The 17,469-nt window shown below is 41.3% G+C and overlaps 1 protein-coding gene across 6 annotated transcripts; it reads right to left on the reverse strand.

Annotated features, from left to right (window-relative positions):
• Positions 1 to 2,729: 2,729 nt before the first annotated feature.
• On the reverse strand, positions 2,730 to 16,468 carry si:ch1073-456m8.1 (uncharacterized). Of its 6 annotated transcripts, none has more exons than XM_021569024.3 (6): positions 16,165 to 16,468; positions 14,001 to 14,075; positions 11,661 to 11,702; positions 10,917 to 11,078; positions 8,127 to 8,210; positions 2,730 to 6,798 (listed from the first exon to the last, which is right to left on the reverse strand). In XM_021569024.3, exons 1-6 carry the CDS (start codon positions 16,261 to 16,263, stop codon positions 6,133 to 6,135), a joined length of 1,128 nt encoding a protein of 375 aa, XP_021424699.2. In that variant the 5' UTR covers positions 16,264 to 16,468; the 3' UTR covers positions 2,730 to 6,132. The 6 variants fall into 6 exon arrangements, with proteins under 6 accessions (XP_021424699.2, XP_021424700.2, XP_090061719.1 ...); XM_021569025.3 differs by having other exon boundaries at positions 11,661 to 11,699; positions 16,165 to 16,456; XM_090205593.1 differs by having other exon boundaries at positions 15,968 to 16,186.
• Between the last annotated feature and the right edge of the window lie 1,001 nt (positions 16,469 to 17,469).

Consider the following 17,469-nt stretch of genomic DNA (forward strand, 5'->3'; position numbering starts at 1 on the left):
CTTGCGAAAGTCTTCGGCCCCCTTGAACTTTGCGAACTTTTGCCACATTTCAGGCTTCAAACATAAAGATATAAAACTGTATTTTTTTGTGAAGAATCAACAACAAGTGGGACACAATCATGAAGTGGAACGACATTTATTGGATATTTCAAACTTTTCTAACAAATCAAAAACTGAAAAATTGGGCGTGCAAAATTATTCAGCCCCCTTAAGTTAATACTTTGTAGCGCCACCTTTTGCTGCAATTACAGCTGTAAGTCGCTTGGGGTATGTCTCTATCAGTTTTGCACATCGAGAGACTGACATTTTTTCCCATTCCTCCTTGCAAAACAGCTCGAGCTCAGTGAGGTTGGATGGAGAGCATTTGTGAACAGCAGTTTTCAGTTCTTTCCACAGATTCTCGATTGGATTCAGGTCTGGACTTTGACTTGGCCATTCTAACACCTGGATATGTTTATTTTTGAACCATTCCATTGTAGATTTTGCTTTATGTTTTGGATCATTGTCTTGTTGGAAGACAAATCTCCGTCCCAGTCTCAGGTCTTTTGCAGACTCTTCCAGAATGGTCCTGTATTTGGCTCCATCCATCTTCCCATCAATTTTAACCATCTTCCCTGTCCCTGCTGAAGAAAAGCAGGCCCAAACCATGATGCTGCCACCACCATGTTTGACAGTGGGGATGGTGTGTTCAGGGTGATGAGCTGTGTTGATTTTACGCCAAACATAACATTTTGCATTGTTGCCAAAAAGTTCAATTTTGGTTTCATCTGACCAGAGCACCTTCTTCCACATGTTTGGTGTGTCTCCCAGGTGGCTTGTGGCAAACTTTAACCGACAATTTTTATGGTTATCTTTAAGAAATGGCTTTCTTCTTGCCACTCTTCCATAAAGGCCAGATTTGTGCAATATATGACTGATTGTTGTCCTATGGACAGAGTCTCCCACCTCAGCTGTAGATCTCTGCAGTTCATCCAGAGTGATCATGGGCCTCTTGGCTGCATCTCTGATCAGTCTTCTCCTTGTATGAGCTGAAAGTTTAGAGGGACGGCCAGGTCTTGGTAGATTTGCAGTGGTCTGATACTCCTTCCATTTGAATATTATCGCTTGCACAGTGCTCCTTTGGGATGTTTAAAGCTTGGGAAATCTTTTTGTATCCAAATCCGGCTTTAAACTCTTGATATTTATTGGAATGGAGCATCAAGTTCATCACCTTGAACTTTCACCACCCTGTGAAGTTCATCATAACTTCATTCATAGCCTAATAAATTGCATCCTTTCCCGATTAGTCGTAGCGGGAGAACCACACAACATCATTGCGTGACTTCAAGTTTACTTCGATATGATGGTTATTATATCAATATATGTGTTGTGCCTGGATGACATTTTTTACCCGACATGTACTTTACTCTCAGAACAAGGTTGGATGGAAACCTGGCTAGTGTGAGCTATTTATACCAGGGAATGGTTTGGTGCAGTGTCATAACGCTTAGACTGTTGGGGGTGAAGTAAGTGAATGGGTACACGTGCAGCTGTGGGAAGGGTGGAAGTGACCTTGTACGGGTCGGAAAAGAAGGGGTGACCAGCCACTCCATGCTCAAAGACAGACAAATGAGTACCTTAAAAAAATATTTTTACACTCCGCAGTTCTCCCAGTAGGCTACAAATAGAAGGCCAATGGAACACGTCATAGTGTGGTGGGGTCATGAAGTTCTTGGCAAATGCTGTCAATCTGAGGACACTCAAAAAGGAAGTGACATCACATCGGTCTTTCAAGCGTTGTGGTCACACTGGGACAAAGGGATTAAGAAAGAGGCAGAGGCCAAATTTGGGTTTGCACTAAGCACACCGATCGTTTCTCCGAGAACACTTGGTCAAAACTCCCAGCAGTCCCTCCTATGGCTGCATATTAATGAGCTTTTACCAGATCTTTAAGCTTATTTGCCTCTTATCTTAGTGGGACATTTATTATATTATTAGCTCTGCTTTAGTTTCCGAGTCGCTCAACAATATAATGTAGTCCCTAAGAGGATGTGACATAACATGTCAAGGATATTGTTTTGACCACATCTCCTTTACTAAATGTGCAATACTAAGGTGTTCTCAGTTGGCCTATACTACAGGGAATGAAGGTTTTATGTTGCATTTAGAAATAGAATGTATAGAACCATGCAGTTAACTGCAAGGCTACAGACTGTTCATGGGTGATGGTTGAACAAAATAGTGGGGTGGTAAAACAGAGGAACTAAGACAATGAAAAGCTCATTTCTTGTGGTTTGATGAAATCAACGTCCCTTATCCAATTTGCCAACTGCGACACTGCTTGTTCTGTTTCCATCCATGACAAGGCATGTTTTACCACAGACACATGGCTCCCTGCAAATATTACGGTTGTAAAGTTTCATATAATCCGCTGTTTCTGTGTATTATGTTTTATAAACACAAAGTAGCCTATATAATTTTCTAATGGTGTTCCAATATACATAAAAAGCACTATATGCCCACTGGATTTAATTTAAAGTCTTGTTTTATCAAGCTTTTTATCACAATGTGCATTGGCCCATAAATAATACCCTGTACTGCAGTCCAAATGTCTTGTATGTTTACGAATTAAGCGACTTTCTTATTGAATCCTTTACTTGTTTGTATTTTCTGTTCATGTGCAATTTGATAATAAATCATTATTTAACATGACAACAGAAAACAATGGAAGCTGAAATAAAAACACGTGGCACTGTACAAAATATTTATTCTTTAAAAGAATAGAATTCATTCAAAAAATACATACTTTAACTATTTGGTGAAAATATGATAAAGCATAAGCATTAAAACTCAGGAACATGTTTTCCCCATTTTTTTTGTTGCCATTTTAGAACATATGATGCAGCAAACCCTGTTTGGAAGTGCAAATCACAAAACTAGTGCAAATTTACATTAGCAGAGGCATGCTGAAATAACACACACTTTGTGCCAAGACTCTGCTGAAAAACAACTTTTATATCAAACAGTTGCTTTCAGAAAAAAATACCTAAATGTTCAAGATAAATTGTGACATCAAGGAGCATTGGATAAGACACATAACCATTCACCAACATAACAGGTAGTATTGCACATTTAGAAACCTCCCGAGTAAAGTACATATTGTGCCTTCAGAAAGTATTCATACCCCTCAAATTTTTTCCACATTGTTGTGTTACAGCCTGAATTTAAAATGGATTCAATTGAGATTGTGTCACAGATCTACACACAATACCCCATAACGTCAATTTGTAATGATGTTTTAATACATTTATACAAATGATTTGAAAATGAAAAGCTGAAATGTCGAGCCAATAAGTATTCAACCCTTTCGTTATTGCAAGCCTAAATAGGTTCAGGAGTAATAATGTGCTTAACAAGTCAGATAATAAGTTGCATGGACTTGCAATAGTGTTCAACATGATTTTTAAAATGACTACCCAATCTCCGAGAGCTACTTTAACCATATCTACATGTACATTCTACATCAATTAGCCTGTATGTAGCCTCGCTACTGTATATAGTCTGTCTTTTTACTGTTGTTTTATTTCTTAACCTACCTATTGTTCACCTAATACCTTTTTTGCACTATTGTTAGAGCCTGTAAGTAAGCATTTCAATGTAAGGTCTACACCTGTTGTATTCAGCGCACATGACAAACTTTGATTTGATTTCTGTACCCCACACATACAGATAATTGTAAGGTTGCTCAGTCAAGCAATTAATTTGAAGCAGATTCAACCACAAAGACCAGGGAGGTTTTCCAATGGTTCGCAAAGGGCACCTATTGGTAGATGGGTAAAAAAGCAGACATTGATCATGGTGCAGTTATTACACTTTGGATGGTGTAGCAATACACCCAGTCACTACAAGTACAGTCGCCCTTCTTTAAGGAAAGTAAGGAACCTGCTCAGGGATTTCACCATGAGGCCAATGGTGATTTTAAAACAGTGACAGAGTTTAATGGCTGTGAATAGAGATAACTGAGGATGGATCAACAACATTGTAGTTACTCCACAATACTAACATAAATGACAAAGTGGAAAGAAGGTAGCCTGTACAGAATAAACTAGGAATAGAGCTAAGCACAGGCAAAATCCTCCAGGAAAACTTGGTTCAGTCTGCTTTCCAACAGACACTGGGAGGCAAATTCACCTTTCAGCAGGACAATTACCTAAAACACAAGGCCAAATATACATGGGAATTGCTTACCAAAACAACATTGAATGTTCCTGAGTGGCTTTGTTACAGTTTTGACTTAAATCGTCTTGAAAGTCTATGGCAAGACTTGAAAATGGCAAGACTCAAATGGCTGTACAGCAATGATCAATAACCAACCATTTTTTAAAAAGAATAATGTGCAAATATTGTACAATCCAGGTGTGCAAATCTCTTAGAGGCTTACCCAGAAACTCACAGCTGTAATTGCTGCCAAAAGGTGATTCTAACATGTATTGACTCAGGGGGTTGAATACTTATGCAAATTAGATATTTTAGTGTTTTATTTTCCAGTAATACAATGTTATTTGATTTTTTTTCCCACTTCGACAGAGTATTTTGTATAGATCGTTAACATAAATGACAATTAAATCCATTCCACTTTGTAACAACATGTGGAAATGGTCAAGGTGTGGGAATACTTTCTGAAGACTATCTCCCGCAGAAACAGAAATTCAGGCAATAGAAACAGAATAGAAATCACATCACAAGTATCAGTTAGGAATTATTTCAGTGTGCTTTCGAACTTGACATCCATTTAACCCCTATTACCAAGAGCTGCATTCTGACTTGAGATACAAAGTCTAACACACAAAACCTAGTGTTGAAGGCATTGTAAGATTTGCCCCCAAGTTCATTACAAACGCAGTATCTGTTGAAAATGTTCAACAATGTAAGGATTGGAAAACAGATCAATTCCATTTGACCTCGCTAGTGTCAAACATGGACAGGAATGTTGATAAAGTATGCGTCCCAAATTACACCCTATTCCCTTTATATTGCCCTGGTCAAAAGTAATGCACTAAAAAGGGAATAAGGTGCCTTTGGGACTATGCAAAAATCTCCTAAAAAGATTAATAGGTAGCAATGTTTATGTAACTCTTTCCAAGTCAAAAGATTATCCTCAGATTTTATGTTAATGGTTATGGGTAGAGAGAAGAAAAACAAAGGGTACATTGTCCAGCAATGCCAGATACAAAATAACATGTAAGGTCTACCAATTCAGTAGTTTCACTGCGACTGTGCAAACATGACCTGACAAGTAGCATGCAGTACTGTTACTGTACATATACATTATCAGGTATCCTTAAAGTTTTACTGTTAAATGGAATGTCGTTACTTTTTCAATCATGCTAGTATCGTACTAAAGCTAGATTACATTCAGTAAATGTATCACATCTTTCAAGTTAATCTTCCATATTCATAAAATGCATTAAGGTGAGCCAGGAAAGGCACCAAATCCTTCTTGAAGATCAAATTTAAATGTCCCTGTGAAGGCCAGTGAGGCAGTGAAAACATTATGGTTTTATACCCATAAATGGAATTATTCAAATATATAGTAGCTAGCTCCTTGGCTGCCTGCTATTGTGATTACAATCTTGCCAGCGTCTAAACTTAAGTGCATAAAAACAACTATAATCGTCTTCATCTACGAATCACATAGTTTGCCTGTTTAGAATGCAAAAGGTCTGACATATCTGATAGTTCAGTGTACGCAAACAGTCTTGTGTGATTATCAGTCACTAAGAAAAAGAGAGGTCATTTGCCTTTTGTGCCGAACAGCAGGGGGGGGAGGGGAAACACACAAAGAACACGTAAGTGCAACCTTGCAAGTCGTGCCAAACATGCGGAGGGAGAGAGATTGGCTGTAGACATGACTGGAATTCCACGCTGCCTGGTAGCATTAAGACAACTCCCAAGATTGACTCTACCCTTCTATATGTGTAAATGGAGAGTACAGGTCCAAGAACAATAAGACGTAATAAAAAAATGGATGCACGTAAGTCTCTTCGGATAAAAGCGTCTGCTAAATGGCATATATTATCAAGAGGCGGACGGAGCGAGAGCAGTGATCTCAGAGAAGATTTGATCCTTCGTAGCACAACAGTTCTGCAGCTCTTACGACAGAATGCAAGATTCATTGGGGTTTTTGAGGCTCTTGGGTTCGTTGCCATTCGACAGGTCTCCCTCATCATCTACTGGGGAGCCTTCATCATGGGGCAGCCTTGGCCCGTCACCCTCTTCCAGCTCGGGCATGTCAGCGCAGGCATCTTCATAGGCGCTGATGCTGTCTGTGTCATTGTTCCTGTCGGGGGAGAGGTCACGCCCGTTCTCCTCCTGATTGCTCCCGGGGGTCTGGCTACCGAGTGACAACGGCCCAAAGGTCTTGTTGACTATCTTTGTGAACTTGGTGAAGCTGTCCTGTGCCCCATCTGCTACGTCCTCAGAGGACACCAGCCGGGCAACGTGGAGAGGAGAGGCCCGGGTCATACTGTCAGAAGGCTGCTCCCCCCTCCCCTTTTTGAAGAAGGAAGCGAGCAGCCCCCCAGTGCTGGTCTCAGATGATAGCCCGTTGTTGGGCCCGGGGCCCTCACTGTCCAATCGGATAATAGATAGAGGTGCATCTTGGCGAGAATTGTCCTCATCCCTTGGTGCATCCCTGATTTGTTCCTGTGCTCCCTTTTTGATTTTCATCTCTGGGGCTTGTTGTCTAGCCATCTCATCTTCCCTCTCCTGCTCCTTGACAAGTGTGTACACTGGGACCGCTGATATGGTGTTCCTCTCCTGTGGAACAGTATGATACAACAGCTATATTAATAATGTTCACATCAGGGTTATGTCCCAAATGGCACCCTATTCCATATATGGCGTACTACCTTTGACCTGGATCTGGTCAAAAGTAGTGCAATATATAGGGAATAGGGTGCCATTTGGGACACTCAACTGTACAGACCTAAGTACAGCAGGGAAACAGGAAGAACATTTACATTTTGATTTTCATACTGTACAACCAGATATAAAATGTCAAGGCTAGAGGTGGGTGATATGAAAACCAGATTCAACAAGTACAGTCATATAATGCTGCTACTATTACAAATATGAGTCCAAATCTCTGTCAAATTAATTGTATAGCCTCGTCTCTGGTACATCTTGTGCTACACTGTATCAATATATTCATAGCTTGATTTTCATGGCTTGAGGCATTGGCTGGGAAATTAGCCAGGCCAATTGTCACGTTACCGTTTCCTGATTGCAATAGGAAACAGGCAGCATCTGTATGTCTGTCAGTAATTGGACAGGGCATCCTACTGCAGAGCAGAGCAAGCACTGGGTACAAGGCCAAGGCCATTTGACGGGTCACACTGGACTTACCCAACCACAAGCCCATGCTGATGATCAGATGACCAAATTATTACAACAAATGTCTCAGTCAATGCAAAAATGTTTTTGTTTGAAAATCTGAGGTTTCTTAAAGTGAGGAGGATATAGAATATAGAGGCAGCTAGGATATATTCTTGAGCTCTTCTTAGGGCTTTAAATTGCAAACAGGCAACTCCCTTCTAATCTGCCCCAAGCCTCAGTAGCAGATAAATGGACTGTGATAAGGATGCGGGTTGAACCCTGAGGGAAATTTGTCCATCTTATATTGTGCTGTGTGCTGCTCTCTTTAGATTAGAGTACAAAATGTACTCCACAGGACTCTAGTCAACACGTAGCAAGTATAACTTTATCAAACATATCTCATTTTATAGGCTTTGGGCCAGAACAAATATCTGTCAATCATTTAAAATTGCCCTACTTTAGGAATGATAATGTGCATGCACACACACACACACACACAGAGTGAGAATAACAGGTATGGTGGGAGGTTGTCGCCCAGGCTGGAATTTCCCAGCAGCTGAAACACTTCATTCTGTCAAGTTCAGCAAAGCACAGTTGAGCTGAAAGAACAAGAGAACACTCCCCTGACAAACGAAAGAGTTACGCAACTAACCAGAGCTGGCATGCAGCAACAAGCCATTAGTCACTCTTTATGCCCAAAACCAGGAAGCCTGCTGTACTTGTCTCTCTTTCTATGATTATGTAAGCCCATCCTCCTCATCCCCCATTACCTCTTTTAGCCTCTCCACCTCCTGCATCAGAGAACTGACAATGTCCTCCAACTTCCTCTTCGCCTCTCTCTCTCGCTCCACCTCCTACAAGTGCAGAGAGACACATTAGCAGCGTCAGTCCATTTATGACCCTTTAGATCAATTCAGCAGAGGGTAGTGAAGTGTTTTAGAGCAGTGGTTCTTAAAACGGTGGGTTGGGACCCACAGTTGGGTCACAGGAAATTGGACATTCCTACTGGAGCATTGCGTTGCTCCACGAGGACCTTTTTACATGTACAGTGCCTTCAGAAAGTATTCAGACCCCTTGACTTTTTCCGCACTTTGTTGTTACAGCCTTATTCTAAAATGTATTATATAAATACAAACCCTAGGCAATCTACACACAATACCCCATAATGACAAATAAAAAACAGGTTTTTCAAAATTGTTGCAAATGAATTACAAATAAAAAACAAATACCTTATTTACATAAGTATTCAGACCCTTTGCTATGAGACTCGAAATTGAGGCGAGGTGCATCCTGTTTCCATTGATCATTCTTGAGATGTTTCTACAACTTGATTGGAGTCCACCTGTGGTAAATTAAATTGATTGGACATGATTTGGAAAGGCACACACCTGTCTATATATAAGGTCCCACAGTTGACAGTGCATGTCAGAGAAAAGAAAAACAAGCCAGGAGGTCGAAAGAATTGTTCCGTAGAGCTCCGAGTCAGGATTGTGTCGAGGCACAGATCTGGGGAAGGGTACCAAAAAATGTTTGCTGCTTTGAAGGTCCCCAAGAACACAGTGGCCTCTATCATTCTTAAATGGTAGAAGTTTGGAACCACCAAGACTCTAACCTAGAGCTGGCCTCCCGGCCAAACTGAGCAATCGGGGGAGAAGGGCCTTAGTCAGGGAGGTAACCAAGAACCTGATGGTCACTCTGACAGAGCTCTAGAGTTCCTCTGTGGAGATGGGAGAACCTTTCAGAAGAACAACCATTTTTGCAGCACTCCACCAATCAGGCCTTTATGGTAGAGTGGCCAGATGGAAGACACTCTTCAGTAAAAGGCACATGACAGCCTGCTTGGAGTTTAACAAAGGCACCTAAAGACTCTCAGACAATGAGAAACAAGATTCTCTGGTCTGATGAAACCAAGATTGAACTCTATGGCCTGAATGCCAAGCATCTGGAGGAAAACTGGCACCATCCATACGGTGAAGCATGGAGGTGGCAGCATCATGCTGTGGGGATATTTTTCAGCGACAGGGACTGGGAGACTAGTCAGGATCGAGGGAAAGGTGAACGGGGCAAAAGTACACAGAGATCCTTGATGAAAACCTGGTTCAGGACCTCAGACTGGGGCAAAGGTTCACATTCCAACAGGACAACGACCCTGAGCACCTAGCCAGGATAACACAGGAGTGGCTTTGGGACAAGTCTCTGAATGTCCTTGAGTGACCCAGCCAGACCCCGGACTTGAACCCGATCGAACATCTTGTAGAGACCTAAAAATAGCTGTTCAGCAACACTCCTCATCCAACCTGGCAGAGCTTATGAGGATCTGCAGAGAAGAATGGGAGAAACTCCTCAAATACAGGTGTGCCAAGCTTGTGACATCATACCCAAGAAGACTTTAGCCTGTAATGGCCGCAAAAAGGTGCTTCAACAAAGTACTGAGTAAAGGGTCTGAATACTTAAACTACCGTTAAAAAGTTTGGGGTCACTTAGAAATACCTTGTTTTTTAAGGAAAATAAAAAAATGTGTTCATTAAAATAACATGAAATTCATCAGAAATACAGTGTAGACATTGTTAATGTTAGAAATTACCATTGTAGCTGGAAATGGCTGATTTTTAACAGAATATCTACATAGGCATTTGGAGGCCCATTATCAGCAACCATCACTCCTGTGTTCCAATGGCACGTTGTGTTAGCTAATCCAAGTCATTTTAAAAGGCTAATTGATCATTAGAAAAACCTTTTGCAATTATGTTAGCACAGCTGAAAACTGTTGTTCTGATTAAAGAAGCAATAAAACTGGCCTTCTTTAGACTAGTTGAGTATCTGGAGCATCAGCATTTGTGGGTTCAATTACAGAGTCAAAATGGTCAGAAACAAAGAACTTTCTTCTGAAACTCATCAGTCTATTCTTGTCCTGAGAAATTAAGTCTATTCCATGTGACAAATTGCCAGGAAACTGAAGATCTCTTTAGCTTTTCTTTAAAAAACAAGAACATTTCTATGTGAACCCAAACTTGTGAATGGTAGTGTACGTAAATGTGGTTTCATAATTTAGTTTTTTATAAAATGAGCAAAAATGTATTTAAAAAAAAAACACTTTTTCCTTGTCATTATGGAGTAGATTGATGAAGTAAAAAAACTATTTTATACATTTTTGAATAAGGTTGTAACGTAACAAAATGTGGAAAAATACAAGGGGTCTGAATACTTTCCGAAGGCACTGTATATTACATGTACATTCCATTTTGGCAATTTATCCAAAGAAACATACAGTCAGTACATTCTGCTAAAGGTTGGTAAGACAACCACATATCACAGTTACTGCAAGGAAAAACATTCCTCAATAAATTTGTCTATCAGCTATTTTTAGAGCGATGACCCCACCCGTAAGCCTCTCGGAATGTGGCTTTAGCGGATTCATGGCTAGAAAGGAGTGAGTGCGTCCTAAATGGCACCCTATTCACTATATAGTGCACTCACTATAGGCGCTGGTCAAAAGTAGTAAACTATGTAGGGAACAGGGTGCCATTTGGGAAGCATCTAGTGTGTATGACTAGGTGTACCATGGTGGCGTGGCTGGCCTCTCTCTGGGCCTCAGCCAGCATCTCCTCGGCCCCCTCCAGGGCGTCCTGCAGAACGTCCACCTGGAACAACAGAGTCTCCCGCTGCAGCTCCAGCCCACGCAGCTCCTGCAACACATCGTCGTAGCTCGCCTGCAGGTCATTCTGCATGAGAGATGTATTCATTAGTCATCAGTGGGCAGCTTGATTGATGTATACACAGGCATATCAGCTTCATATGGCTAAGAGAAAAATGATCTGTACCAAATGGCATCCTATTCCCTTTATAGTGTACTACTTTTGACAAAAGTGAATAGGGTACCATTTGGATCTCAGACAAACAATATACATTAGGCATGACAGTGTGCAGCTTCATCTAATCACACTAGCAACAACGGTGGTTTAATTAACATGTGATTTGCTCATCAGCTGTTGAATAATGATGTCATTGCTCTGATCGCTATTTCTGGCCCATGGCCGTCCTTATCTGCGTCATACCAGGGTTGTCTTCTTCTTTATATGGTAGAGTTACTAGCATTTCAACACATAATCGAACTGGAGCAAAGTTATTTCTAATATATTTCTGAGCTATTTGGTGTTAGCTTCATAAAGAGTGTGCACCCTTTGAATATTCAGCACAGGCTGTGAGAATGTCTAATTTGACATCCAGTAGAACTGGTTATACTGCTAAAATATGAAAAAGTTATCCTGCAAAACATAATTAAAACAGCTTGTGCGGATAATCACCATCTCAGGGAGTTCCATCAGTTCCTGATCTTCCACAGACTGCTGAAATGACCAAGACAAAGGTAAACAAGACTCATCAACAAGTAATATGAGAAGTTTGAGTATACTCTGTACATTTAATAACAGTGATAGAATCAGAAGTAATCATGTTTAAATGACAGACCATAGTAGGCCAGTGTCCGAAATGGCACCCTATTCCCTATATAGTGCACTACTTTTGACCAGAGCCCTATGGGGAATAGGGTGGCATTTGGGCCGCAAACCTAATTATGCCAGTAACTTTAGGCCATTTCCATGTAAAAGGATCCATGAGCACCAACATGTGAAGTTCATAGGAGCACATCAAATGTAGTGTCAAATGAAAGCTACCCAGTGTTCTAAGGCACTGTATCTCGGCGCAAGAGACGTCACTACATTCACTGGTTCGGTTCCAGGCTGTTTCACATCCGGCCGTGATTGGGAGTCCCATAGGACGGCACACAATTGGCCCAGCATCGTCCAGGTTTGGCCGGGGTAGGCCGTTATTGTAAATAAGAATTTGTTCTTAACTGACTTGCCTAGTTAAATAAAAGGTTACATTTAAAAAATGTTAATTAAATTCTCCAGGCACCACTACTCTCCTGTTAATGTCACCTCTCACTGACACCTACCCATGAGGCCCCTCTCTTTCCATTTACTGTAACCAGCGAACTCACCCAATGAGCACCGACCGACACCGGTCCATGGACGTTGAGAAGTAGTTGAGATTAGTCTTATGGCTTGGGGGAAGAAAATGTTAAGAAGCTTCTTGGACCTAGACTTGGCTCCGGTACCACTTGCCATGCAGTAGCAGAGAGAACAGTCTATGACTAGGGTGGCTGGAGTCTTTGACAATTTTTAGGGCCTTCCTCTGACACTGCCTGGTATAGAGGTCCTGGATGGCAGGAAGCTTGGCCCCATTGATGTACTGGGCCGTACGCACTACCCTCTGTGCGATCTGAGGCCGAGCAGTTGCCATACCAGGCAGTGATGCAACCAGTTAGGATGCTCTTTATGGTGCAGCTGTAGAACTGTTTGAGGATCTGAGAACCCATGCCAAATCAGTCAATTGAAAAAAAAAAAAATTAGACCCTAATGTAATGGATTTCACATGACTGAGAATGCAGATATGCATCATTTGGTCACAGATAGCTTAAAAGGTAGGGGCATGGATCAGAAAACCCCTCAGTATCTGGTGTGACCACTATTTGCCTCATGTAGCGCAACACATCTCCTTCGCATAGAGTTCATCAGGCTGTTGATTGTGGCCTGTGGAATGTTGTCCCACTCCTCTTCAAGGTCTGTGCGAAGTTGACGGATATTTGTGGGAACTGGTCCACGCTGTTGTACACGTCGATCCAGAGCATCCCAAACATGCTCAATGGGTAGCATGTCTGGTGAGTATGCAGGCCATGGAAGAACTGGGACATGTACAGATCCTTGCGACATCAAATCAAAGTTGATTTGTCACGTGCTCCGAATACAACAGGTATACAGTGAAATGGAGCTGTGCATGATCATGCTGAAACATGAGGGGATGATGGGGGATGAATGGCATGACAATGGACCTCAGGATCTCGTCACGGTATTACAATCGATAAAATACAATTGTGTTTGTTGTCGGTAGCTTATGCTTGCCCATACCATAACCACAACTTCACCATGGGGCACTCTGTTCAACATTGACATCAGAAAACCACTCACCCACACAACGCTATACACGTGGTCTGCGGTTGTGAGGCTGGTTGGACGTACTGACAAAATGTCTAAAACAACGTTGGAGGGGGCTTATGAACATTCAATTATCTAGTTGATCAACAACTTTGATGGGCATTCCTTCAGTCAGTATGCCAATTGCACGCTCCCTCAACTTGAGACATCTGTGGCATTGTGTTGTGTGACAAAACTGCACATTTTAGAGCGGCCTTCTATTGTTCCCAGCACAAGGTGCACCTGTGTAATGATCATGCTGTTAAATCAGCTTCTTGATATGCCACACCTGTCTGGTGGATGGATTATCTTTGCAAAGGAGAAATGCTCACTAACAGGGATGTAATCAAATTTGTGCACACAATTTCTGAGAAATAAGCGTTTTGTGCACATGGAATATTTCTGGGATCTTTTATTTCAGCTCATGAATGCAACACTTGACATGTTGAGTTTATATTTATGTTCAGTGTAGTCCTTTTGTATAGATTTGTACGGTTTGTTTAACTTTGCAATCAATGGTTTTTGTTTGGCATACATCTAAATGTGAAAACTTGAGTCTCTGCATCATTCTGTTAGCATGGAATTGCCCTTCATCCATTACACTTATTATACCTGACTCCCACTTCTCCTCTTGAGGGTCCCCCCTCTGCTGTCACTGTGCGTCAGACGCCTGGTCGAACTCTCCGTCTGACAAAGGAACAAAAATACATCTCAGGCAGAGCCATAATAGAGTGGCGAGGAGAAGCTCCGACGACCCTTCGTGCCAGGAAGTAAAATAGTCAATCATTGTAGCCATTGGCGCGCTGTAGAGTTGCTATTTTCTCGTGACAGTTAAATTGTGACATTCCTGCATTGCTCACTATACTAACAATGTCTGAATTAATCACCAAATACGGTAGTCAGTTTAAAAAGGTTAAGGGTACAAGACTGTGTACATATCTGGCTGTGTTGGCAAAATCACTAGATATCCAGTCGAGCCAAGCGGGGAGAGGATGCCTGTTGTCACAGTTCCAAGACCAGTCAGAAACGTCCGGTAATTTACACTAATTGAGCTCAAAACTGAACTTTGATCCGCTTTAACTAGCAGATATCCTTCGCCACCGTCGTCATATGCCAAATATCTCGAACCAATCATGACTATTCAACAAAATAAAATGAGAATTTTCACGTTTCTTAGTAACATGATTGTATAACTAGCAAAGTTGTTTAGACGTTGAGGCTGCAGTATTTATGAAGTTTGGAAATAAGGACAAACTAGCATAGTTCAGCTAGCCAGCTTGTTTAGCCAGGGAAAACGAGCTCCGCCCTAGTACGCAGCTGGGCGCACTAGGCTAATTTAGGAGACTTTATGCACTGATATCAGGAGCTAGAGACAAACGAATTAATCATATTTGAGGAGCGTGAATCTATATTATAGAGTGGTGAAGAGGAGTCTACCGAGTCTGGACGCAATTTCACCATACATTTGTTTCTTTATCAGGGTTCACTCAAATCGTTTCAATATTGACAGTTACAGCTGATTTCGGGATTGCATATGTTTACAAAAGCGTGTGGGAATAACTGTTTACATCCAATAGTCAGCTGGTATATGTTAAGATGATTTAGCAGGCCCATCAATAAAATCTATACCATCCCCAAGCCTTTTAAACAAAGTGAAGAGCAGGCTATATGATGCCGGATGCTTATTTTACAGATAGGTATGAGGTCTCCAGTGATGCTCAATCGAATGAGTGTCCTGCTATTGAAAATTAGCCTACATGTTATCACATAGTTACATATATTTAGGGTTAAGGCTAGATAATGATGCGGGAGGATTGTTTTAAAGATGGATTCATGAATGATGCTCTATCAAATGAGTGGGCTATTGCTACTGTTTAATAGCCTAGGCTACATGCCAACACAATTTATATTCATACAGCATATGGATAGAAACATGGATTTTAGGCAAACCTCTAGGTCCAGTTCTGGTAGGTCTACCAATAAGAAAATAATTAAAGAAACGTATGATGAACTACTGACGACTAAATTCTAACTACATTAGTCATGCAATGTGTCGTCCCTATTCTATGCACGCTGTAAGAAAGCAGCCATACTTGTTTTTTACTTGTGCCCTAATGGGGTAGACACTAGACAGAGATTAGGAGAATAAACCATTTTTCTCTGGCGTTTAAGTAGCAAGCTAAACATAAGGCTATTCAGATGTACATAGTTTGGTTACAATCAGGGCCGGACTACCGCATTTCGAGCCCCGGTACACCGACCTAGTCTGCATTTATCAATGTGCCATAAGGTAGCCTGATTTCAGATGAGTCCATGTAGACTAAACAGGATTATGAGGAAAATTATTCTTCTTGCAAACCATATTTATCGTTTATAAACGTTTTAAGTGAACTATTATATGTATCGGACAATCCATAATGATCACATTATGTGTGCACGTAACCGTATTCAATTTAACACCACATGCTACAGTAACACTGGGATGAGAGTCGAAATGAAAATGAGCAGTAGGGTACACAGTAGGGTTAAAAACCACAAAGTAAACAAACGCCTAGAAATATAAACAGACAGTGGCTTACTGTAAGAGGATGAATCTTCTCGACTGTAACCACTAGTAATGTTGCCAAGGCTAAGCTTCAATTGGCTAAATGTAAATGTTAGTAGGATATGCTACAATCTCAAATTACTCAATAAAAAGAGATCATTGAGAAAATAGACTATATGCCTCATGTAAATGTCGTATTAAACAAAGACGACGTGATTTCTCGACGCTCACCTCCTTGATAATGTTGCGAAGTGACTCATCCTCGCTCACTCCCCGAGAAAGCGTCCTTTTCCTCGGTGACCCAGCTCTTTCCAATGCCCCGGAATGCATTTTTCTAGTAGCCTACGATACGCAAAAAAATATGAATACTGTTCTTAAAAAAACTAGATTAAATGAGGGCAGTCAACACACCCGAGTAATGTTTTGTGTGGTGTGGATGAAGATATCGCGACAGAATGAACTGGCTCCCTGATTGTGGGGGAAGGTTAACAAAACTGTAACGTGGGCGGAACCTGTTTGTCTCTGTGTTGCCTTTAGGGTTGAACGTTTTCTGAGTCAAGATAACTTTCGCAGTCAAAAAGCAAGCCGATGTCTACCGCTCAAACATGAACATGTAACAGTAACCTAATCAAAACAGTTCTGTAGGAATGAGGTTTGTGCAGTAGGCCTAATACATTATCACAGCATATTGGCTATATGCCTGACTTGCAAATATTCTTCTCCTCAGACCATATTATAAAATCAAACTTTATTTGTCACATGCGCCGAATACAACAAGTGTAGACCTTACCGTGAAATGCTTACTGACAAGCCATTAACCAGCAGTGCAATTCAAGAAAGAGTTAATAAAATATTAACAAAATAAAAAAACAATAAAAACTAACACAATCAAATAACAATAATGAAGCTATATACAGGGGGTACCCTCTTAACAACTGTCTTGGTGTGTTTGGACCATGATAACACAAAATGAGTGTCACTATTTTCAACATAATAGGAAATCAGTCAATTGAAATAAATTCATTAGGCTCTAATCTATGGATTTCACATGACTGGGCAGGGGCACAGCCATGTGTGGGCCTGGGAGGGCATAGGCCCACCCACTTGGGAGATAGGCCCACCCATTGGGGAGCCAGGCCCAGCCAATCAGAATAACTTTTTTTCCCACAAAAGGGCTTTATTACAGACAGAAATACTCCTCAGTTTCATCAGTTTACCGGATGGCTGGTCTCAGGAGATTGGACAGGTGAAGAAGCCGCATGTGGAGGTCCTAGGCTGGCATGGTTACACATGGTCTGCGGTTGTGAGGCCGGTTGGACATACTGCCAAATTCTCTAAAACAAAGTTTCTCTTATGTAGAGAAATGAACATTAAATTATCTTGCAACAGCTCTGGTTGACATTCCTGCAGTCAGCATGCCAATTGCACGGCCCCTCAAAACTTGAGACATATGTGGTATTGTGATGTGGACACCAAGGAACTTGAAACTCTCGACCCGCTCCACTACAGCCCCGTCAATGTTAATGGGGGCCTGTT

The sequence above is a fragment of the Oncorhynchus mykiss genome, chromosome 17, assembly GCF_057628025.1.
Source record: "Oncorhynchus mykiss isolate SJ-2025 chromosome 17, ASM5762802v1, whole genome shotgun sequence".
NCBI lineage: Eukaryota > Metazoa > Chordata > Actinopteri > Salmoniformes > Salmonidae > Oncorhynchus > Oncorhynchus mykiss.